This window comes from Gordionus sp. m RMFG-2023, chromosome 3 (assembly GCF_954871325.1).
Source record: "Gordionus sp. m RMFG-2023 chromosome 3, tfGorSpeb1-WG-v2, whole genome shotgun sequence".
Taxonomy (NCBI): domain Eukaryota; kingdom Metazoa; phylum Nematomorpha; class Gordioida; order Chordodea; family Parachordodidae; genus Gordionus; species Gordionus sp. m RMFG-2023.
This window is the reverse complement of record NC_088777.1, coordinates 50,871,944-50,897,433: the sequence shown is the minus strand read 5'-3', so window position 1 is coordinate 50,897,433 and position 25,490 is coordinate 50,871,944. Positions and strand designations below refer to the sequence as shown.

Here is a 25,490-nt window from a genome sequence, read left to right as displayed (position 1 = left end):
TGAAATATTGAGCTAGCCGTTTATAAAAATCAGCTCAAAACGAACCGTTTAACAACACTACTTGAAACACATTTTTCTCGAAAATTAAAATACTTGATTACTCTTCGAACATTTTTATCTAATCATGTATTGAGGAATTTTCTATATCAGGTTTAAATTTATAGTCTTATAATAAAATAACTTACATTATAAATAGCCCTTTAATAAACGTGACCTACCGTTTCCCCTATACTCAATTGTTTAAAATAAAACTATTAAAGTAGACGTTTAAATATTACTCTTATTTACTTATTTACCTCTATCTTAAAAGGTCATCCGCACGGGAACACTAAAAAATTTTTAGAGCGCGAACTTAATGTCTTGAAATATATTATAGGTTCCGGAAGATTTATGCTTAAATTATTAAGTTTTAAATAAAAGGATTTTATCATACATTGGATGTAACTGCCGAAATATTTCATTTTTGGCAGATACATTTAAAATTATAATGTCAGATATTTAATTGAATAAAGATAATTAAAAAAAACAAAAAGCAGATATTATTCATATAATATTTTCTAATTATCAATTTCATTTTATTAATATAATATAAAAATAAAATAATAAAATTTTGTTTATAAATTCGGAATTAATTATAAATGTAGGTTAAAAAATAAATGATATCTATTTCAAAAGAGTCTTTAGAATTAAATATTTTTTTGTAAAACTTTATAAAATATATAATATATATATATTTACAGATCAGGAAATTTTTTTTAAGATCTTTGGAATAAAGGTTTGGAGCATAGTATCAAAATATTATAATATAATACATATAAAAAAATTAATAATGTTTATAAAGATAAAAAGTTTTACTTTAATTATTATTTTGTATAATAAAATAATATCAAACGAATTTGTTAAATAATTATAATAATATATTAATCAATTAAATTAAAAAAATATATTGATGGGCATTAATTAGAAAACTAAGATTTTTTTTCCCCCATGTGCATTTTTGAGGGATAATTTGCGAAAGCAAACATCTTAAATTTATTATAGCACCATGGTGAATTAACAATTAAAATATTTAAAAAAAATATATATATTAATTTTTAATATAATAAATAATGAAAAGATATAAATGAACATAAATTTAAATAGATTAAATGTTAAATAATGTTGCTTTTTTTTAAAATTAAATATTAATTTATTTAATTTGGTAAATTTTTCTATAATAAATGTCATGAAAAAATTGCCATCTTTATAAATAGAACACTTTAGAAACAGCACCTCAATAATGAAACTATTGCTCCTAATATTTTATAATATTATTACATATATGACTCATTTTATTTTAAAAATATAAATTTATGAAAATAAAATAATTTATTTTAAATAAAAAATTTCAAAAAGAAAACATCATAATAATATCAAATTTTTAATATTTAAAAAAATAAATTATGCATTTTTTAAAAAAAAAAGAGATAGAGAGAGAGAATATTTTATAGATAGAATAAGTATTTAACGCCATCTATTTCTTTAAAAAAATCTATTCAAAAAAATTGTGCTAGTCATCACTGACGATGAATTAGCCTCAACCATCAGTTCATAGTAACTAACAATTCTTGTCTAGGCAAATCCCCATTTTCACTCTTGATGAAGATCAAACGATCATTGCTTTGAACCTTAAACTTACTATCGTTGTCCAAATGAAAGAATGGAGGAACTTTATTTGCATTGTTATGTTCTGTTTGAGGGTGTATGTATCTTGGCTTAATATCGAAGGGTATTAGAAGCGAATCTTCTGGCTAATAAAAAAATATATATTAAATATTAAATTGATTTGCAAAAATCAAATTAAGAATAAAAGTTCAAAGAATAAACACCCTTATAAATATGATTGATGTTAATCTCGGTCAATCGGCCATTGTTCTTTGTTTCGGGAATTTTTTTTTCAATCATACGAGTATTTTTCATCCATCCTTTTATATTTCCTAAGTGTCATATATGAAGATATATATGTGGTGTTGAATAGAAAGAAGAAAGAGGAAATTGAGAGCATTGATTCATGATGATCATGCCAGATTTTTAATAATATTATGATGATTTTAATTTGAATATTAATTTATACTCACTTTTTAATTTTTATTTATTGGGAACTTTATGATAATATATAAATTTTAATTAGACAAAATAAAGGGTTAATTTTATTTTCACATTATTTTTAATATACTGCTTATTTGCTTATATGTATATACACCAAAATGGTATATACATTATAACTAAGATTCGAGTTCAGAGTTGAAAAATACTAAAATCCAGCTATTTTTATATTGCTCCTACCTTTGGAAATTGTTTGAAATATTCGACTTCAGATCCTCTATTAATACCCTGGGTCGGTTCCTTATACCCTATGCCTTTAAAGTTTTGATAATTCGTGGTTTCGTGGTTAGTCAGATAAACTAAGTTGGGAGATTTAAAGCCGGGCATAAAGTCGACGTTATCTTAAAAGATAAGAAAAAAAATATAAATTATATAATTTACCACTTTGAAGTGTCTTAAATTTAAGAACTATAATTATTATCTTCACTCTACATATAAGTTGAATACAAAAATTATGGCTAAAATATTTGTGGCATTATTTAGGTAAAATAAAGTATTACATGTCAAAAGATTTGTAATCATCAGATAAGAAAATAATTACAGTCATGTGTCTTTTCATTTTATCTAAATGTCTTTAGAAACCTTCCGTCGTGTCTTCATAATGGTTCGTAAAGAATAAATACGCTTATTTATAGTAATCACTAAAATAGCTTGATATCGCTTTGCTTACAAAATGCATAATGTTAAATAATACCTGCATACTATCCAGCTGTGAATTAATCGATTGAGCGGTTACTATACACTAGGTCTTATTTTACTATAAGAGATACACTGATGCATTTTCCTAACTAGATAGGGCAAATATATTTATCAAAACTGTGCATATACAGGAGTCAGCTGAATACGCCATTTTATGGAATTCACGTAGGACTTAAATAGATAAAATTTTCTTTAAAAAAAATATATCTCCTATAATAAATCATTTAACATTTATTCATTCACTTAAAACATATTTATGCAAGGCGAGGGGGTGGGAAAGGGGGGCTTGGAATTTCCTCGCAACCAAAATAAAATTTAAAATATTTATAAAAAAGCTTTCAAAAAATATGATGATTCTCATGAATTAAAAAACATGCTTTTTTAAAAAAAATAGCCGTTTCATATTTTAAATTACGGCAAAAAGTTTTAATTTTGAAATGAATAAATTTAATTTTCCTTGTGCATTATATTTTTTTTTTCGCGCGAAAGTTTAACCATATTTCGTTACAATTTAAGTACTGACGTTTATAGAATATATTTTTTTTTAAAAAAAAATGATATTTGATGTTGCAAAAAACCCTGAGAATCGTAAATATTATTCTGATATAACTTTTAAAAAAAATATAAACTAAAAGAAAAGAAAATTGATGAAGGATTTCATGAGATATTATACAATTATTGAGGCCAAAATCCTGTTGCATAATCTTGAGATCTACTAATCTCGCTCTAGAGTGGTAACGAGGTAAAACACATGGTTCCATAGTGTTGAATTTAGTGTTGTTAAACGGATCATTTTGAGCTGATTTTTTAAAACGGCTAACTTAATATTTTAGCCGGAAAAATATTGCCTAAGCTTCGACATTTCCATAAAATATGTCTAGTCCTTTGTTCCTTCTATGAGCAAAATCTTCAGGCTTGCGTGATATTTTTCTGGATAAAATATTGAGTTAGCCGTTTTTAAATCGGCTCAAAACGAGTCGTTTAACAACACTAGTTGAATCAATAGATAACAATATTTAATAATAATGTGTTCACTCGAAACCCTAACAAATTTTATATTATAATTTAATTTTTAATTTTCCAAAAAAAATATATATTAAAATTATTCTTTAATAAAATTTATTAATCAACCCTACCTCCTTTCTCCACACAAAAATAAATGCCTAGTCTATGCACCATTTATTAAGTGAGAAAATTATTTCAATAAATTTTTCCAGTAAGACACCCTATGAATAAACATCAACATCAACATCATAACATTTAATTCTATCCTACAAATTCAATTTATAAAATATTATAATTAATAATTAGTTATAAAACATACAATATTTAAGGAATATTGATATTTTGGATTTTAGCTTCAGCATAAAAAACTAAACTATATAAAGAGAAGGAAAAAAAAATTCAAGAAATGAAATAAATGTTATTTATAATGGCCCAAAATGGTTATTTTAATATATTTATTCTTAAAATATATAAAAAGATGCAGGCATAAAATTCCTCTTAAAATATATCCCGAATAAAAGATCTACTTTTACCATTCAAGTATTTTGGCGACGAGATATCCTCGAAAGGTTCGTATATATTATTCTTAGGAACATCTTTATTATTTTCGTGAGGTATGAACGACTCTTCCAACTTTTGGCTATCCGGAGAATCTGGCGGGCTAGGGTAAGGGTAATAACAGGGTAGCAACATGGGATTTCCTGGATAGTTGAGTATATTAATGGGCGTGTAGACAGCCCCGTTGATAGTTATAGTGCCACCGTTTAAGCCCCCAAAACCGTTGCTGTTCAAATCCTGGGAAGATTCGTTATTAAGAATGAAAGTTAACATATTGCCGCCCGAAGATGCATCATCGCCGCTCACAAGGGAAGTTTGAATATTGCTAGAATCGGTGGGATTCAACAAATCCATATCTACGTTGCAATCGTTTGAAAAAGAATTGCACGTTAAATTGGCTTCTTGCGTAGTAATGCAATTGTTGTATTCTTCTTTTAGTTATTTTATTTATTAAAATAAAAAAAAGGGAATAATTTGTGGTTTATATGACCCTGAAACTGAATATAATAGCCCGCCACCATAATATTGTTTATTTTCGATACATTGTATTATAAGCCCATGCACCGTTAATGTTGTTTTTTTAAAACTATATATAAGTTCATATATAAAATTTTACATCATAAATTATGTATAATTAATAATATGTATTTTTTTCTTCTTCTTTCTTCCCAAAAATTTTAGTTTGGAAATAATTAGAATTGTATCCAGATACATTTTGTAAATGTCGACTTTAAATGGCTCCTTGTAAAGCATTATTATCTCCATCCAATATTTTTGCATTTTTTTTGTAAAGTTTTTTTAAAAATATTTAGAAGCCACCCATAATACAAATGTATTGGTTTAATAACCATTATATTTAAAAAATACTTATAAAATCGTATATAATATAAAATTTAAATTATATAATGTAATTATAGATTCATTGAAATAAATATCCAGAATATTGATGATTTTATTTAAAATATATATGAGGCGTATTTAAATTTATAATTTGTGAGGCCTTTCTATGAATTTTTTTTTTCAAATATAGAATCGGGTTATAAATCATTATTTACCTCCTGAGTTACTCATGGTCTAGCGGTTCTTAAGATATTATAATTATAGTATACAAAATATCATTATACATACTAATTATTATTCCAGATATTTGTACAATTATCTATAAAGGTAACGAATGATTAGAAAAATAGTTAATATAAGTCTACAGTTGAAACCGTTTAAATGTGAAGAGTTGGGGGGGGGGGGGGTTCTGTATTTTTATCATTATAATTTATTTACCTTATTTTTGTAAAGATTTCGTCATTAGAGGATATTAACTAACATAATTAATATAAAAGGAACTTTGAGACCTTCGTTTATATGAGAATATTTAGCATTTTCAAGAAATATTTTTAAAATGGTGCATTATTTTGCCATTTAAATATTGCATTCAACTGATTAACACTTAAAAGGTTTCAACTATATTTGCATATATTCATAATAATAAATATGATTTTCTAATAAATTCAAACCTAAGAAAGAAGTTATCCCATTTATATATTTTATCATTATGTCGGAGCCCTGCCCTTAACAGATTATTTATATTTTTTTTTACCGTTCGGTTTAATGGCTTCGGATATAACTATATTATTATTTCCAGATTTGGTGTTTGAAAATCCAGAGAGAATGGCATTCATTTCATCCCCCGAACATTGAAAGACCTCTATGTAACGTTGTTTCTTGGCAAATCGCATGTACTTGTTGTGGCAGGTAGAGGCTATTAATTTAGCCGAGTGCTCAGAATTCATTTGGATAAAGGCCTCACCAGATGGTTGACCCTTTAAATAATTTATAATGTTATGATACATTAATCTAAAAATACATTAACCTAAGGTTGGGCCACAAGTAATATGTCTAAGTAAACCTCTGCACGGGCCAACCACTAATATTTTGAGGTATGCTAAAAATCCCGCCGCTTATAAAAAAAAATCACCGCCTGCACACCACCGATGTTCATATAAGGGGGGGGGGGGGTGAGGCGAGGGTAAGACTTTTACATACATTTTTATTTTAACGATTGGTCGACATATTGTAGTAATTGTATAGTTATCAGAAGTGACTTAAAAAAAATAATGCCAAATTCTTCTCAGAATATTTAACAGGATATTAATGGTCAAATATTTGGAGAGAAAAGAGGATCAACTTCCGAATCTTTCTACGCTAGTCAAAAAAAATTCTTTGTATTCCGGGAAACTGGCAAACCTAGTGGACGGGTTTTTTCCAGCTGGGTTGACGTTGGTGGTCATCCTTATGTCCGCCAGATTTAAATAATATGATACCGGCCGCCGATAATTTTGTTGGCGCACAGGTCTACATAAGTAGTAATCATTCCAAGTCAGAGAAAAATATGACCAAAATAATTCTATGTTTCCAGACAGCGTATACATGAGCGGGGGGGGGAGGTCGGAACAGTTTACTTCCAATTTTTTAAGGTGGGTGGGGGGTTAGCTAGGGGTGGGATATTTATTGGGCGGTTAGAATGAAAAGGGGAAAATGCATTGCTGTAAAAATTAATACTTTTATTATAGTCCTATTTATAATACAATGATATTGCTAAACATCGACCAAATCATTATATTGCATAACAATCACAGACATTATTTTCCAAATAAAATATTTATTTAGAAGGGTTAGACATTCTATCAGTCAAACTCATATTCATGCCAAATATACTAATTCATTGTAAATTAGGGGGTTTTTAATTGAATTATGTTCTAAAAAATAATTCTTTTACATTCACAATATTTTGATAGTTGGTACTTTTTAAATGGATCCAATATATACCCTGTCATGTAGACGCTGTTTCCAAACACTAATATGAAAGTGTCAATATATTAAATTATATACCTGAAGGTTGAATATCATATGTACTCCTTGGAATACAATGAATTTAGCAAAATCTCCTAGAAACTCCAGTATTTGTTCGACCTTAGCCTCGAAAGGCAACCCCCTCAACCTAATGCAATCCTTTTTGCTTCCCCTAGTAATGGGAGACGAGAGTGGTATTGAAACGATAGGTGAAGATGGGTATTTAAAGCTGGGAAAAGTCATAGGAGAAGGAGGAGTTAGAAGAGGGAGATGGTATATAGGAGATACATGATGCGGTGTTATACTAGTTGCTATAGGCGTCAACGGGCTCATACCTGTTATGACAGCATTTTTTTTTTTTTAAATGTAAAAAAATAAATAATATAATAAACACACTTTTGATGGCAACCTTTTCTGAACAAAGTGTCTGTGTCGCAATATAATTTTAAAGAAATATAAACAATCTTTATTAAATATTTTTTAAACTAAAATTATTAAATAGAATCGTCACAGTGTGTTGTGCACGTCGTGTATTTATCTTAATTATAAAATATATTTTTATTGTAATCATAAAATAATTTATTTAAACTGTTCGCAAGCGGTGTTCCGGGGTTGAGTCCGGCTGGATGATGGATGTGTAAGTTATCGGAGGAACCGACGGGTATGAACATTGGGGACATCAGCTGTAAATTCGAAGGACGTGCATTATCCTGGCGCCTTGATATATTAGGATCGCCATTATTATAGCCAAAAGGAATATTGCCAAAATTGCTAAGTCCCTGCAAGAGAAATGGCTGCTGGATATTAGCATGGTTAGGGATCAAATTTGAATTATTTGCGAGATCAGGTAAAATATCTGTATATTTATATTAAAATAAGAATTAAAATAAACTCCCTTTTTTAAATTTTATTTTAATCTTTCTTACATATTAATTTATAAATTTGGTTTTTAAAATATTTGAGCCATATAATCTATCTGATTCAAAATAGAAATATTTTTTTCTATAAATATACTCATCGATTGAGTAGTATCCTTATTCATTTCACTACCATCACCAAAGCCTATGTACTGCCGCTGTGCTCTAGAGTCGGTTCCCAATGATGGCAAAGTGGGCGAATTAATGCAAGTTAAAGGGAACGTAGTATTTGATCCCACAGTTTCCATAACTCGGTTAGGAATAGCTGAACCGTTAGCTATTACCGGGACAACCATCGTGGGAATCATTTTGTTAGGCATCATATCTAAGTTGTACTTATGGATGAGGTGCTGGTTAGGAATATTATGAATATTTGGGAGTAGGGGAAGAGGGTAAGGGTTTACCTGCCGCATTAGGTGGGGTGGAGGATTGTGAAACACTAATCCACTGAGTTGACGGCCTTCGTTGAGGTTTATCGGGTTTGGACCAGTGTTATATCCGTTTATTGCATAATGCTTGAGCGAGTTATTTGCGGCGTGAATCATATGCGGATAAGCAATATTCTTACTATTATTCTGGTAATTGTTGATTGTGACGGGTCCGCTGTTAACATTGCGAGGGGATTGTATTTGTTGGCTGAGCCGTTGTTCAAATTGTCTGCTGGAAACCTTTGTGTTTAATATGTTTGTAAATAATATGTTGAAAAAATATATATTTATTTTTTTTACTTAAAAACGATTTATTTCAATTTAATAAATAAGGAAACAATTTAAACTTAAATCAAAATAAAATATATTTTTTAAAAAGAGCAAGAATATTTGAGAAAAAAATATTTATAATAAAAAATGTTTTATAAAAACATGAGAAGATGCTTCTAGGTAATGGCACCGTGGATTGATATACAGTGCGACCTGCATATTTTAATTGAATTCCATTGCTATAGGTAAAAACTTTCATGAGTATCCCACAAAAAGCACATTTTTTGGCCTAGTGCTTTGAAGAAATCCCGGCTTTGGATTCTAAAACATCGATTGTGTCTCAAAACAATGGGGATTATAATGATATTAGGTATGATGTTACTATATTTCTTAATTTTCCTAATTTTCCCTTTAACTAAAAAAAATTGGAGACTAATTATGATAAAAAACAATCAAGGCATCTGTAATCCCAGCTAAGGAGAATTCTTTGCTTGATGGAATGAGTGTCATTCTATCAGGTCAAGTCCTCTACGCTCCAACGTTGATGAGATTTTGGCTAAGCAGAGATCTCTAACACTCAAATTTACTTGATGGTGGTGTGGATAGCAGCATTTTGAAAGCCGGCAAAGAAATGGTGATAGTCTAGGCTGTCGACAGGGAGCTGACATTTGCAAAATAAAGTTGTGATAATATTGCAGCCTAAACGAGGGCTTATTCATACCTTAAGTTCTTGGTTAGAAAGAAGCAAACTAATGTTGAAACTATGGATAGCCTTGAGCCATTCATAACCTGAGTTGAAATGTTAGATTGATGATGAAGAATCACTATTTTTTATTTATTGAGGAAGCGATATTTGGGTTAAACATCGTGGAAACCTCAAAACAGTTCGAGTTAAGAAATTCAGGATTTAGGGTACGTCTCAGTTTTGTGGTCTAAGAGCATTTAATGGCGTTTGACCTCCTTAAATCTAGAGTCAAACCCAAATGGGAATCTTTAGGGCTGGTAAAAGGAGTGATAATTGTTTGAATTTCGGTGCATGATGAGTGAAAAGCTAAAATAGTTAGTGTCTCTTTATTTGCTTGAGAAACCAGCTTGCATCCAACAATCGGGCGAGAATTTGAAGTTGAATAAAGAAAATAATATAGGAGGTCTAATAAAACCTTCGTACTTGGCCAAGGCAATTTGAGAAAAATATTATAAGACAGAAAATCTATCGTAATGTAAACAGGAATTATAATAAAACTTACAAGGTACCTCTCGATGTCAAAAATAACAATACAAAAGATGATTGGAGTGAATTGGCCAGAACTCTTTTGTAAAACACCCAATTAGTGTTAGTAAAGGCTCGAAATAAACCGATTTATTTAAAAACGGCTACTTGAATATTATGCAGATTATCACTACGCAATCCTGAAGATTTTGGCATGGACATCTATTAGCGACCGAAGCTTAGGCAACATCTTTCTGGCTAATTATTGAATTAGTTGTTTTTTAAAAATTTGACGAAATGGAAGCGTTTAACAACACTACAAACATCCCACCACGAGATATATAATTATAGAGTTCTTTAGAGATTTGAACCCTGGATAAATTTATTTTTCGTGGAAAGCGCAAACTTTAATATGATAATTTTTTATTTTAATGATCCTTAATTAATACAAAGAATTAAGAATATAGTATTATTTTTTTCTATATACATATAAGTAGTGTTGTTAAACCTCGTTTTGAGCCGATTTTTAAAAATGGCTAACTCGACATTTTAGCCAGAAAAATATTGCCCAAGCTACAAAATTTCGCTAATAGATGTCCAAACCTTTTGTTCCTTCTACAACCAAAATCTTGAAGCTTAGGCATCTGGCTAAAATATTGAGCTAGCCGTATTTAAAAATCGGCTCAAAACGAGCGGTTTAACAACACTATATATAAGTATTGTAATTAAACCGAATAAATGACGAAATAACTAAACGAAGTGAACATTAAATTTACCTAATAAAGTTATAAAGTGTCCGAAAATAAAAGATTCATACGATAAAAAAAAAGGTAGGTAGGAGTAATAAAATGCATATAATAAATTTGAAACAAAGTTTGAATGTGATATATGTTATGTTGCAGACACATTTTTAAAATTTTTAAATCATTTTTTTTGAGCGCGTTTTATTAAATTTTAAAAATCTGATTTTTACCGGAAACAGATTCTATCATGTTTAGAGTAAACCTATCTTATGAATCGTAGACAATTTTGCTGTTAGCCTTTGAGTCACTCATAATTTATATATAAAAAATGTATGAAATATATTGAATACAAATTTATATTAAGTTTAAAAAAGTTCCTGTAAAAAATATGTCTGAAAATTCATAGGTGTTAGTTATTCCAAGCAATGACGGCGTACATTTCCAGTAAAATTAGTTGTTTTTATTTTAAATTTAAAAAAAATAATAACACATTGCTGAAAAAAACGCATTAACGCTAACATATATATATATTAATCGAGGATAGTATGGTGTTTCCCACCAGAGTTTTGCCTGAAACGTGTGATCCTACATTTCATTATTTTTGATAGAAAAAACTCTTAAGATCTACTGCTTATCCATTAAGGCTTTGTACAAAAATGCTATCTGCATCTCATGTCTTATAGTATCAATTCAATTCATAGTTGTTCTCATTTTTAATCTCCATATCCTAATTAGCTCATTTCCTTTTAGTTGTTCGGTTTTATTTTATTTTTGACTCAAAATATCCAATGACATATAATAATACCAAGACTCAAGATGCGTTAATAATAATGCATTTGAAAGGGTAATGCAAATCAGCTGGTTCCACCATTTTGGTAACTCATATACTAATTTAAATTGATATCTTGCTTCCTTATTATCTCGATGATCAGGGAATTCTTTAATAAAGTTTGCTTCGGGACTTAGGAATAAATTGACTTCCCTTTTAAGATTTAAAATGGCTTCCCCAGCTGTTTTTATTACTGTACACTTTTAATGAATGCATCCTCAGCTTGGGTACTATTATATGTCATTGAAAGTAACAAGTTTATCTATTTTTTTAAACTTTTCCTTTCAAATCTTTTTCTTCACGTCTTTTAAAATAATGTTTTTTTTTAAAATTCTTAATATTATTTCAATATCAATATGGGCTAGTATTTCTAGCCATCCTGCTTAATTTTACGTAAAACACTGATATAAACTAGGGTTAGTAGCTAAATGACATTAATTAATACTAGCCTCATTGAAGTCAGGGTTTATCTTTAGATGGAGTGGAGGCCATTAAGAGGCATTTTGCCTAAATGCCTTTCTCCTAAATGTTCTTCAGTGATGGAATTCAGTATTGCACTTTTCAATACATTTTAATGATTAAATCGGCCGTCTTGATTAGTAAATTTCAGTTTTTTAGCCAAGTTAAAACTATTTTTTCAGGCTAAGATATTTTTTTGACATGGGTGTCCCGAAACACTCAACTCACCCTTCAATATGTATTCAAAAAATATTTATTATATATTAACTTGTTGAACTTCGGAGACGGTGCTACGAAACAACTCTATGTAACGATTACCGATACATTTTCTATGCTTATTCATGGCCAATTTTCCCTGTATCTCCGTGTTGAACAACACGAAGGCGTCTCCCGTGGCTCTTCCGTCAAACTTTTTAACGAAATAAATACCCGAAGGTACTAACGATTTCTCTTCCTCGCTGCTGGTATGCATCGATATTGGCTCGTTTATAACAATATCTCTCGAATCGTGGTCATTTTTTGGGTGTTCATCGGCTCCCTCGTTAATGATAGCATCATTTGGCGGAATAGTCGATTCGTCTTCGAAGAAATTTATCTAAAGAAATAATAATAGAAATACGATTAACTTTGAGCCCTGCATCTTACCTATTTTTTTTTTTAAATGGTAAATCCAGATCAGAGAAAAAATCGCACAAAATTTTATGTTACTTAAAAACCGATTATTATTTTTAAAATTATCTTAATATAATCAAGATCTGAATTTTTTTGATATTTTTCATCCCTAAAGATCAACGTCAGATATGATGGGAAAGAAACTGTTAAAAAATTCTATTGGGATAAGGTATATTAACGGAAACGGAAATATCATAAAAAAGTACTGTTTTTAATTGAAGAGAATAAAGCAATTTAGGTAAATATAATAATCTAGAATCTGGATAAGATTTAAATTTTAATACAAAAGGCCAATAGATTTTAAAAAAAAGGAGTGTATTATGGGAGTATAAGGGACTGATTGCGATTAATCTGTAAACACCCTATTTTTAAATGAGGATTCAAACTTTATTCTTAACTCTAAACTTAACAACCTTTAAAAATATGAAATGTAAAGAATTGATAAATATTAAATTTTTTAAAAAAATAGAAAACATAAAAAACATAAAAAAACAATTAATTTTACCAAACTCCGATTGGGAAACGGGTACGCATGTTGAAAATATTTTAAAAATAATTTAATATATATCTTGAATATTATTATAAATCATCTCAAAATTTAAAAGAATATTTCAAAACGAAACAAAAAATTATAAATTAAAATCTACTTATTTTTAAAGTTTCAGTTTAGGACTTTTAGACAATTAATTTTCCTTTGAAAAAAAACAAAAAAAATTTTTTTTTTCTTTGTTCGTTTTTATATAGTGTTATTATTTAAAATTCAAAAATTATATTTTTATTATTTATAATATTTATTATATGTATATGTTATGTATTTTATCGTTTACTATAGTTTGATTATTAGCATCATAGGGTAATCCTCTCATCCTGATGATAATTTCAGCTCCAGTAGACAAAAAGGTTTTCACTTCGTTGTTCGCACCTAATTATACCACAAGAAGAAGAAAAAAAAATAGTATACTATTTTTTAATAGATAAATAATATACAAAGTTTGTAAAAGTTGTGTACAGACTTGTTTCTTAGATGTCTAAGGTAACTGCGAATCAAAAAGGAGAGTTAATAGTAAGATTATATAAGGGAAGGGATAAGGTATATTCTTAGCATAAACTGGAATTGCTTTATTAAATCAAAATCGTATTTAATGATTTTTATTAGACTTTAGAAAAACTGGACAGATTTTTTTAATATATATATATTTTTTTTTAAATTCTTATTTTGGACCAATTGTACATTCCATCCAAGTATGTATAGAATACCTATCCTATCAATTTGAGATAATTTATAAAGGCGATTATACGTTAAGTATCGCCTTGCTATCGCATATTGTTATATCTATATCAAAATATACTGGACTTTCTAATAAATATATTAATATGATATTATTTAGAAAGGGTTTAGCATGCTTATCAATCTTCTTTATTATTCAGCATATCAAGCAAGAAATTGCGAAGCTCTAATTATGGATTTTAAAATTCTTCATTCATATAAAACGGATTTAGATTTAAAAAAAAAATATATCGCAATACAAATATTCACATGTCGGATGAAAATATTTAAGAAACAATTATATATTAAAAAAATAAATTTCTAAAAAAATTTACCAAAACTATTTAAAAAAAGGTTCGGGGTCATTCAAGGGAGGAGTAAATGCTTAGAGGGAGTTCAATCGACAGATTTCTGAGCAAAAATTGGTGAATGTTGGTTTAAAGTAATAAGTTTCTCTTTGGTTCCATATCCTAAAAGAGTCTTCCATTAGTTTACTGATAAACCCATTTGTTATTGATATTATTTAGCCTTAACTAAGCTTGAAGCTGGAGCAAGAAAGGTTCCACGCGCAAAATAGAACCATTTTTATTTGTAGAAATATGGGTATTTCTATTTGGTCGTTTAATTCCATTTACAAATGATACATTTTATAAATTAAATTACGGTGTTTATTTGCACCTAAGATTATAGGTTTAGAAGTAAAAACATTGTGTAAATCATATATATATATATCACGTAAAATATTTTACCCGCCGAAACTCTGAGAAAGTCGTCTATGTTGGCCTTGTAAACTTCAATATATCTGGAGCCCATGTGATGCTTGTGCCTCTTCAGAGCTAGATCCCGATTTTCTGGATCCTGGAACTTTATAAATGCTTCCCCATTTCTCCTGCCCATGGGACTCAGACACAACGCTATACCAGCCCTTTTTCAAATTTTCAAAATTTTTTTTATATATATTTCCTTTATACATGTAACTGATTATTTCTAAGTTAATATCAATAGAAAATAAATAGGTATTGCATACTTTGAAATGTTGAGTCCCTTGAAAAAATTCGCTATATCTTGATCCATCGAATGCCAGGGCAGGCCCCTGGCTCTGATAACGGTATCTCTCGAAAGGTAAATATCTTCGATTAAGCTATAAACATATGCCAGATTATTTAACAAAATGGAAGGAGAGATAAATTCTAAAAAAAAAATACTAAATTATAGGGAAGAAGATACTAGGGGGGGGGGAGGTTGCTTAAATTTATTTTCGAAGTTAAATTCGAAAGATTATTAACATTATATAGATAGATTATTCAACAAAATCCAAAGTATATTAAAAATTCTCAATCCTTACTAATTGAGGAAAACAACTAGTGGTTATTAAAAGTATCTTTTGCGATGCTAGTTTAGTATTTAATAAGTTACATTGCAAGTTATATACTTTATAAATTATTTATCTAATAAAACTCATCATCATTATTTTTATCATTATACAAGATAATTTTCGAGATCGTTAATTTTTTTTAAATCAAATTAATTTTTAATAAACAATTTCTCAAATAAATGTATCATTTATTTGCACTGAAAAGAATTAATGATACAATAAAATATCTATTTTTCCTCCTACAAAATTTTTGCTCAATAAAATTTTTACGTGATCTTGGAACACAATATACTATTTTCAAATCGGTGTCTTAAAAGGCCGTACCTAAACTTATCTCCAGCAAACAAAATTAAGCTTCTCTAAGACTAAACAAACGTATACTAACAGGAGTTGTTCGTTGTTAGTGAGTCATTATACTTAAATACAGTAATTTTTTGGATACATAATCGTATAAAGATAATGAACGAAAGTAATACGACTTTTCTAATTTTCATTTTAACCTCAATAGTTGTTTCTACCAATTGGATCCTTTTAGACTATTTTAAAAATTTTAGACTGAAAAATAATTCTCAAATTAATGGTGATCAATGTTACCATCAACTCAAATCGCCGTGTTCCGTAGCAACTATCTTCGGATCTCAATGTTTTTGCTCCCTCCGCCCCACCCCCTCTCATATGTTATTTTTTTTTTCTCTTTTAAAATTGTTTACTTAATTTATTTTATTTTATTTTTAAATATAAATAAAAGATATTTACATTTTTTTTATATTATATAAATATTATTTAAAGTAAAAAAAAAATAACTTGAAAAGTGATTTTATTTGTTGTCGATTCATTCCACAAAAAAAAAGAAGAAAATATGGAACCAGATACAGTTTTACTAGTTTTTAAAATTTCAAAAAATAACTTATTATAAGTATTTTCGGGATAGGTTCATGATTCGGTAAAACAGAAACCGCTTAAAAATTGGAAATTTCTCTTATATCTTTTCCCCAAAAATTTTTTTTAAAGTAAATTTGAAATTAATATTATTAGATGCTGAAAGTGTATGAACACACTTAAGTCGAGTTATCAGATAAAATTACTAAAAAATAAGTGGAAATATTGTTCCCAATTTGATTTACCAATATTTGGGAATCAAGTCTTGAATATGGGATGATATTTTCTCCATTTTTAACGACTTTTTTTTAATAAAATTGTCAACTTAAATACACGAGTGTTTACTCCCCTAGCATCTAATTAATATTAATTTTCAAATTTACTTTAAAAAAAATTTTCTAGGAAATATAAGCGAGATTCACACTATTTAGCGATTTTAGTTTTAGCAGAAACGGGAACCGTATTTTCTTTATTCATATTATAAACTATACCATGAATTTTTAACTCAACTTCAGTATTCTAAACATTTCCATATATTTTAATTCGAATATTTGATAAAGAAAATTATATAAATAAATATTTATTTTTTTAAGCAATTTTTTTTTTTTAGCAAGGTTAATTAATATTATTTTCAAATAAATTACATTATCTGGTCGGTCAACCACTGTTAGTCTACTTTTAACAACACTAGAAAAACAGACATTTTTTTTTGGGGGGGGGGGGGGGTATAAATCTATATATAACAAAATTTCAAATATTTCGGGGGAAATTTATTTTGTTAAATAGAAAAAGATGATTGCTAACCTCAGTCCCGGTTCGTAGAAAGCGCTGATCACTTCCGGATTATCGAAATTGTAACCTTTTTCAAAAAAAAAAATATAAATAAGTTGTAATTTTTCTATTTTTTTTTGTGACAAACTAAAGCTTAAAAAAATTATGGGTTATAGAAATATAGATAAAAAAAATTAATCATATCTAGTGTTGTTCAGTGGCTATTCAAAAATAATATTTCGCAAGCCTGAAGATGTTTGATTATAGATATCATAAAGATTTCGTCATCTTTTCGCGAAATATCTAGGTTTTAGGCAATATTTTTCTGGCTCAAATTTTAGAGTTAGCCGTTCTATAAAAATAGGCTCGAATCGAGCCGTTTAACTCGGCTAACTTGATACTTCACCTAGAAAAATATAACGCAAACCTCAAGATTTTGCTTGTAGAAGGAACGGTCCATACATATATTATCGAAATCTCAAGGTTTTAGGCTATATTTTTCTGGCTTAAATATTGAGTTAGCCGTTTTTAGAAATCCACTCAAAACGAGCCGTTTAACAACACTACTACCATATTATTATATTTTTTTGTATAAAAAATGATTATTTATATAAGTGTTAGAAAAAAAAAATTAAGGAAGATATAGAAGAGAAATAGAAGAGGGCAGAAGCGATTTTATTAGAATTTATAGCTTTGATTGAATTAAAATTTTGAGCAATTTTTTTCTTCTCTTCTTTGATTTTATAAAATCAAAATAAAATTTTGAGGAGAAAGCTTGGTAGTTGTGTTAAGTTAAGTGTAAGTTGTAGCCTGCCAACTTTAATTATTTTAGCCAGAAAAATTAACGCTAAAGCCCCCTAGATTTTGATAATAATATGTCTTAACCTTTGTTCTACTCTATGAGCAAAATCTTCAGGGTTGCGTAATATTTTCCTGGATGAAATATTGAATTATCCCCGGCTCAAAACGACGATTTAACAACACTAGTAAGTTCTTTTATCCTTTTTACAGTTTTTCTTAAATTGAACGGCTTAAAAACGGCTAACTCAATATTTTAGCCAGAAAAATATTATCTAGCCCTCGACCAAACCTTCATTTCACATATGAGAGAATTCTTAAGGTTTGCGTAATTGTTTTCCGATTGAGTTTGCCGTTTTCTAAAATTCGGCTCAAAATTTTTAAAAGCCGTTTAACAAACACTAATTAAATTATGTAAAAAAAAATCATTTATTTACCTTTATCCAGTAATGAAATTATTTTTCCTACGAGCCTTTTCATAGGTTGACTTACAACATCGGAATCTGAATGTACACAATATATTGATTATAAAAAAGATAAATAAAATTTTAAATAAAGAATCTAAAAAAATTATATATTAATATAATAAAGCAGGAAACTGGGAAAAAAAGGGGTTTTAGTAATTAACTGTTATGAGAAAATTTTTTCTATGTGTTAAAAATTCCTTTTACAAAATATTTTTCATTAAAGTATATATATGACTTTATTGGGTAATATTTCCTCTCTCAGAACGATATTAACATATATACCTGACAGCATTATAGTGCGCACATATTGAGCGTTTACGTTTTGCCGTAATTATTAAATAAAAAAAACGTAACGCGTCCCTTGTTTAAATTGAGGTTGTCTTTTTTATTAATATCCGTCGATTCAAAATTTCAAATAAGTTCTAAAAAATAGAGGATTTGTCTTTGAAAATTATATTATCGTCTGCCTTCTTATTTCTTTAATTTTCTAAATATTCCATTATTTTAGGATTACGAGTAAGTTATTTATATTACATTTTTTATATTAATATTTTCAAAACGAAGAATATGAAAAAGTATTGAAAAAACAAACCTGTTTTCCTTTTATTTAAATGGTTGCTAACGCCCAAACGGTAATTTTACCAATTTACACGAGGGAATTTGAAATGCATTATTTGCGCTTGCAACGTGCCGTTTGAAACGCTCAATTTGTGCGCACTATTAGTGGCAAGCAACACCCTTAGTCTTACACACTACTCCCATAAATTTTTTAACTCATTACCCCACTTAAAACACACCACTTCCCCCTTTTAAGATTTGTGAAGGCATTCTCCTTCCCCTACACCGCCATTATTCACGAAGGTAATGAGATAATACAACAATGTCAAATACAAGTATTTTTTTTCTATACCCAACTCTTTATTAATAGCTCCCTCATTGCTACGCTCCTCTTCGGGATAATTTTGCCACGTTCGCGTCTTCTCAATCTTTAGCACGTCTAAGTAACGGTAAAAATATGGCGGCAAACTGGTTAATAATAATTGCTCTTTATGCTCAACCTCATCAAAGGTAGTTTCGATTGATTCAGTTCCTTTTACCGGTTCCTTGCTATTCTGGTTAGGATTGGAATCGTTCCGAGCTAACAAAATTCTACCAAACTCTTGGTGAATACATTGCCTAAGGGTACAGGGTCCTTCGGTGACAAAGCAAAAGATCTCCCTGTCGAAATTTACTTGAGAGGGATCGTTCATCTCGCCCTCATTGTGGCCTTTGAGAACATCGATCTTTACCAAAGGATCTAAGGAACTGGAATTACCTAAATCACGAATGTTGGCATCTCCCGATGATATGTCATGTTCGATAGTCATTTGACCGAGTTTGGCTTTTAAATGATCATCCATCTTGATATTTAATATACACATTCAGCATAACTCAAGTAAAGTTTATAAAAAATAATTCGCTGATTTGAGCATTTCCCACAAATTTTTAGAAATTTTCCCCCCAACTTTTAGAAAAAATTATTTCCCCATTATCATTCCTATTTTTCTTAGATGCCAAGTGTTTTAGATAAAAAAAGTTTAATTATTTTTTAAAAATCAAATTCTTATAAAATAATATTAAAATATTTTGTTAATAAATTTTTAATCTTCTCTTCTCTTTTCTTTTTAAAAACGGCCTAACTCAGTATTTTAGCCAGAAGTATATTGCCTAATTCTTAAGATTTCGATAAAAAGATGTCCAATTTGTTTAAGCTATGAGTAATATCTTCAGGATTACGTAATATTTTTCTGGATAAAATATTGACATAACCGTTAACAACACTAATACTATATATATATATAATTAAATATTTTTAATTCCGGAAGTTGAAACAAATTTTTCTCGGAAAATCATATTCCAGCATGTATAGAATACATTATATCCTGTGAATTTCAAACAATTTCGGCGACACAAAAAAAAATAAATAAAATAAAGGTAGTTCAAGAGTTCATGGACAAAATATTGTCTAATATTGTCGGGGTATGGTACCAGGAAATTTTATTAAGAAAATAGGGAAGGAAGAATTTATCTTCTCTTTAAAAAAATGAAAATAAAATACATAATGAATAAACCTCTTTGATCATCTTTAAAAAGGCAGTAGCAATCGAAGGGTTTTCGTTATTGGTATTTTCGCAAACATCTGGTTGAATAGTATCCTTTGTAAGATCCTGGTTATCCGATTTGGAATCAAAGGGATTGAGATCACAATAGAATTTGGAATAATCGATCATCTGGAACGTAAATTTTTGTGTTTAATACAATATTATTCTCATTTTTTAAATTTTTTTTACTTAATTCGAGAAAGAAATTTACATTTTAAAATCAATTTTTGTTTTAAAAAGGGGTTGGGGGGAAGGGGAAGTCGGATAAGCGGGGTATTCTTATTACAAGTCAATCAGTGTCATTCGAAATTTGGAGACAAATTTGCTTATTTATTATGATAAAAATTATCATATGGCGTTAAACTACATTTGTGTTCTGCTTCCTTCTCCCCTTCCTTCCTACTTTCGTATTAATATGCCTAGATTTGTTAAAATATTTATCAACCCCCCTCCCCCTTGCCTTAACTTAACAATTATTTCGCGAAAACTGGTTTGGGGGGTCAGGATTATACTGAATATTATCATATAAGAGCTTAAATTTTCTCGCTCTTTCTCTATGTAGGAATCCCTTAAAATCATTTACTAAGGGTTTCGCGTTATGTAATCCAAATCGAACCATTGAAATTTCTCTTAGAATGAATGGGTCGAATGCGCATGCTAGAAACACTTAAAGTTTCTAAAACAACTCACGCATCTGACCGATTTGAAGAGATAAACTCGAAACTAAATAGCGGGTGGGTTCCGCCTATGGCGATTAGCGATAAAAAATCAACCGTTAAATTCCGTTTAATTTTATTTAAGAATAAAAATAAAAAAATCATGATAAATCGTAATATAAAAAAAAATGTATGGTAATAAAAAACAATAAATAAAAATAAAAATAAAGGGGGGAAAAAGAAAGAATAAGAAAAAGAAGTCATTACACTGATCTATGTCATAATAATTGCATTTTATTTTGACATGTAATAAAAAAATAAAATTGCGAAAAATGGAAATAAAATTTGGAAAATTATTGACCTTTCCTATCATCTGCAATTTAAAAGTGATTTTTTTTTGATTTTTTTTTAGAAATATATTTAAAATATTAAAAAAATGTAAATACTAAAAACTCACAAAAAGGGGATGAAAAGGTTCTGTCGACAGAGGAAAGAACCGATTACGAGATTCATTTCGAGGCTTCATCCGGCAAAGTTCGGATCGAAATTAAAAAGCTTCCCAAAGAATATAGCGGGGAATACAGATTTTAAATTTTGAGACCCAAGTTTGATGAAAAAGAAATTTAAAAAAAAAACTCAAAAAAGATTTGATTTGACACTGAAATTATTATATTTATTATTTTTTATAGCAACTTATTTATAGATTTTAGAAGGTATCAAATTAATTTTTATATCTCTATTGCAACGAAGCTTCTTGGATGGATAATTTGATATTAAATATTTTTACACTCTCAAATTTATGTATAAAAAAGATAGAGGGTAAATAAAACATTTTTTTTAATATATATATAAATATATATCCCGAGAAATAGCGCTTAACATACTAATTAATGTTACCATAAGGTAATGAAGTCTACGTAAATAATTTATTTTTTGATATAAACACTTCACGGAATTTTACATTAGATTTCAAAGCATACCGAACGCAATGACATAATTTCATAACTTGTACCCTTTTTATTGACAATTTACCGGAAGAGGTAACCCATCAAATATGGGAACCAAAGATGATAGGGAATCAAAATTGGCGCTAAATCCTCTGAATGATCGTGGAATGAGAAAATATACAAAAATGCCCTAATTTTTTAAAAAAAAATATGTACTTAAGACAAGAGTAATAAATATTTACATTATATGTGTGTCGTATTTGGGATATAGGATTCATTCGTAGATATTCTCAATCTTTCGTTTAAAGTTATTCACTGGGGTCAATTTTAAAGATCTCTTTTGGACCAATAATGCATTTCTAGAAATGTATCAAAGTACGGCGAATTTCAAACATTTTGCCCATGAACTTTAGAAATTGTCCCTTAATTTTTATTGATATGAATAGGAAATCTTCACGTTGATAAGGATCCTTGGCTCAGCACAAACTTGAAAAGGATCAAATAAATTATTAGTGATAGGACTGTGGTGCTAATATATAAAAAAAAGAAATTCCGATTACCCGGTGCATTCCATATCCCAATTACGCCATATACACTCAAAATAGATTAGTGTTGTTAAACGGCTCGTTTAGAACCGGTTTATAAAAACGACCAATTCAATATTTCACCCAGAAAAAATATTACTGAAGATTTTGCTCATAGAAGGAACAAAGGTCTATAGACATGTATTAACGAAATCTCGAGGCTAAAAAATATTGAGTTAGCCGTTTTAAAGAATCGGCTCAAAATGAACCGTTTAACAACACCTAAATAAATAATGGATTAAATTATTATATATTTTTATTTTTAAGAACACTTGAGGGGTTATATACCTCTTATATTTGAAAGGAAGAAAAATATGAGATGTAGATCTATTAAAGGATTTATTGAAATCTAAACTCCCATCCCCACCTTCTCTTTCCTCACTTTGTTACCTTGTATATCTTAAAAGAAGAATTTGATTTTAATAAAATATTTTAAACATTTTTCTAAAGTAAATTGAATTTTAAAAAAAATTGGTATACTCTAAACATTGTGCTAAAATAGATGGTAGATCTAGATCTTGTTAGAGATTTTATGAGGCAGAAGAATTTGATATTTATGGGGAGGGAATGGGTAGAGGGGGGGGGGTGGTTAAAGAGGAAAGAGGCATTACATCTTGAGAGGTTCCATTTACATTTCTGAAGTAACATGGAATCATGAAAAAAAAGGTTTGCCTATAATTTTAATTTCTCATTGAGATGAGTAAATTTAGAGTTTGAAATAAACGTGTCAAATTTCAAGAGTAGATCAAATAAATTATGTCTAATCATATCAGCAAAAATTTAATTTCTGATATTTAAATAAATTGGCATTTATGCAAGATAAATAAATAATAAAATTTTTGTAGTTTATTATATACATACATATATAAATTCTTGCTAAATTTTGAAAAGCAAATATTTAAACATTTTTTTTGTATTTTCTTCTATCCGTCTGCCAAAAAAATTAAGAATAACAATATGAAATATATCGAGGACAAATACTGCAGAATAGAAATTCTAAATTATCTGATTCTCGATCTCGTTAGAATTTTCTATCCCTGTACATATCATTTTACCCTTTCAATTTTTTAGTCCATTTGGCCCCGGTCTATAATCTTCTCAAAAAACAAAATAAATGTATAACGGAGACCGAACGATGGAGGAGCTATCCTTACTTTATAAAACGCCCATTCCATCCAACACTAGCTTACGGTTTTTTTCCCACCATAAATTTTTCTTGGGGGGTATTTTGGGTCGTTTCTTTTGTATGAAAATCTTGGCCGGAGTTTATATATTTTTTTAAATTTATAAATTCATTTAACGGGCGGGGGGTGGAAGAAGGGGGGGGGGGTAGGGCGGTTTTCGCCTTTCAAAATAATAATTCTATTTTATTAGAAAAATCACATCTCCCATTTTATTCGTGTATCAGGTGTTACTGGCGTCTTGATAAAGTATATAGCTCAAATTTTTGACCCGGAGGATGGGTTAGAATTGGTTGCAATGTATACTTAGCTTTACTTAGAATTTAAAATAACAATTTTTATTTGTTTTAAAATAATAAAAAAAAAAAATCGCAAATATCTTCAGATGTATTTGTATTATATTGTTATTAGAATGACGACGGTAAATAGAATCAATATTTGATTATTTATTTTTTTTAGTCAATTCCCTTAATTTGACCTACAAAATCCGTGAAGGGAATATAGCAAGATTTCGAAAATTTGGATATTTTTTTCTTTAAAAATGGTAAAAAGAAAAGCACAGAATTCCTAGTAAAATAAATGATTTCTAAACAGAATAAAACTCAATTTATTTGATTAATAAATTGACATTCCGATATATTGCTGAAAAAAAATAAATAAAATAAATATCGGCGAATAATTTTAAACCCTCCATTATTTTTTAATTTGAGAAAGATCTGGTTTGAAAATTGATCTCTCTAAAATATTACATTAAAAAATTGTATTTACATTTACATTGTTAGTCCGATTGGAGTGCGGCCAACGACTTTTACTACAATAAACTTTAACAGAGTTGTTATAGATCCTATCTAGATTTAAAAATGTGATATCTGTATCTAGATATTATTTTAGACGATGTATCTGTATCTAGGTCCATTTAAAAAGTATCTTTTAACAACTCCGGACTTTAATATATGTTTACACTCTTGATAAATGATGTTCGGTTATAAATTAGTATTAATGTCATCATTGATCAGTAACAAAAATATAGGTTAAAAAAACTAGAATTTGGTTTAATAGGGAATATATAGTAAGAAAAACAGATTTGGTAAAGATAATATTAAATATTTAGACGACTAGTAAGTAAAACTCAATATTTTAGCCAGAAAAATATTGCCTAAGCCTCGAGATTTTGATGATATATGTCTAGACATTTGTTCCTTATATGAGCAGAATCTTAAGTCTTAAGTAATATTTTTCTGGAAAATAGGATCAAAACGAGCCGTTTAACAATACTAATAGTAAGGGTTATATCAGGAAATTAAAGAAAAAATATTGAACGGATTATGAAGATGACTTGACCCCCCTAGGAACAAAGATTGTGTGACAATCATGGTTAGGACTTAAGAAATATTATTCCACAGATTGATTAATGCACCAGATTTTTTAACGCGTAATGACAGAGGTAATGAATTATATATTTTAGCTGACGCTTCTAATAAGGCTATGGTGGGGGGGGGAGCAATGTTTCATGCTGAGAAAGGATGATCATGAGAGATCTATCGAACTTGTATCTAAGGAATGTATCGAGTGCAGGAAAAAGAATTCCATCATTGAGAAGGAAAAGAAGGGTTAGCGATAATCGTTTAGCTGTAAAAAATGG

The 25,490-nt window shown here is 28.8% G+C and overlaps 1 protein-coding gene across 3 annotated transcripts in view; it reads right to left on the bottom strand.

Moving 5' to 3' along the window:
* Nucleotides 1-1,227: 1,227 nt before the first annotated feature.
* The window catches only part of LOC135927214 (RNA-binding protein fusilli-like), a 37,703-nt gene continuing 13,440 nt past the window's right edge, over nucleotides 1,228-25,490 (bottom strand). For 2 of the 3 annotated variants that reach the window (XM_065463168.1, XM_065463167.1), the window contains exons 3-17: nucleotides 20,451-20,609; nucleotides 19,250-19,739; nucleotides 18,310-18,375; nucleotides 17,108-17,162; nucleotides 15,077-15,190; nucleotides 14,799-14,974; nucleotides 13,610-13,704; nucleotides 12,379-12,705; nucleotides 8,269-8,839; nucleotides 7,844-8,110; nucleotides 7,294-7,589; nucleotides 6,002-6,224; nucleotides 4,383-4,838; nucleotides 2,326-2,486; nucleotides 1,228-1,790 (exon numbers count right to left, since the gene is read on the bottom strand). In XM_065463168.1, the coding sequence (XP_065319240.1) occupies nucleotides 1,584-1,790; nucleotides 2,326-2,486; nucleotides 4,383-4,838; nucleotides 6,002-6,224; nucleotides 7,294-7,589; nucleotides 7,844-8,110; nucleotides 8,269-8,839; nucleotides 12,379-12,705; nucleotides 13,610-13,704; nucleotides 14,799-14,974; nucleotides 15,077-15,190; nucleotides 17,108-17,162; nucleotides 18,310-18,375; nucleotides 19,250-19,739; nucleotides 20,451-20,609 (3,663 nt within the window). In that variant the 3' untranslated portion in view covers nucleotides 1,228-1,583. The remainder of the gene's footprint in view (nucleotides 1,791-2,325; nucleotides 2,487-4,382; nucleotides 4,839-6,001; nucleotides 6,225-7,293; nucleotides 7,590-7,843; nucleotides 8,111-8,268; nucleotides 8,840-12,378; nucleotides 12,706-13,609; nucleotides 13,705-14,798; nucleotides 14,975-15,076; nucleotides 15,191-17,107; nucleotides 17,163-18,309; nucleotides 18,376-19,249; nucleotides 19,740-20,450; nucleotides 20,610-25,490) is intronic. The other variant, XM_065463169.1, reaches the window with a different exon arrangement.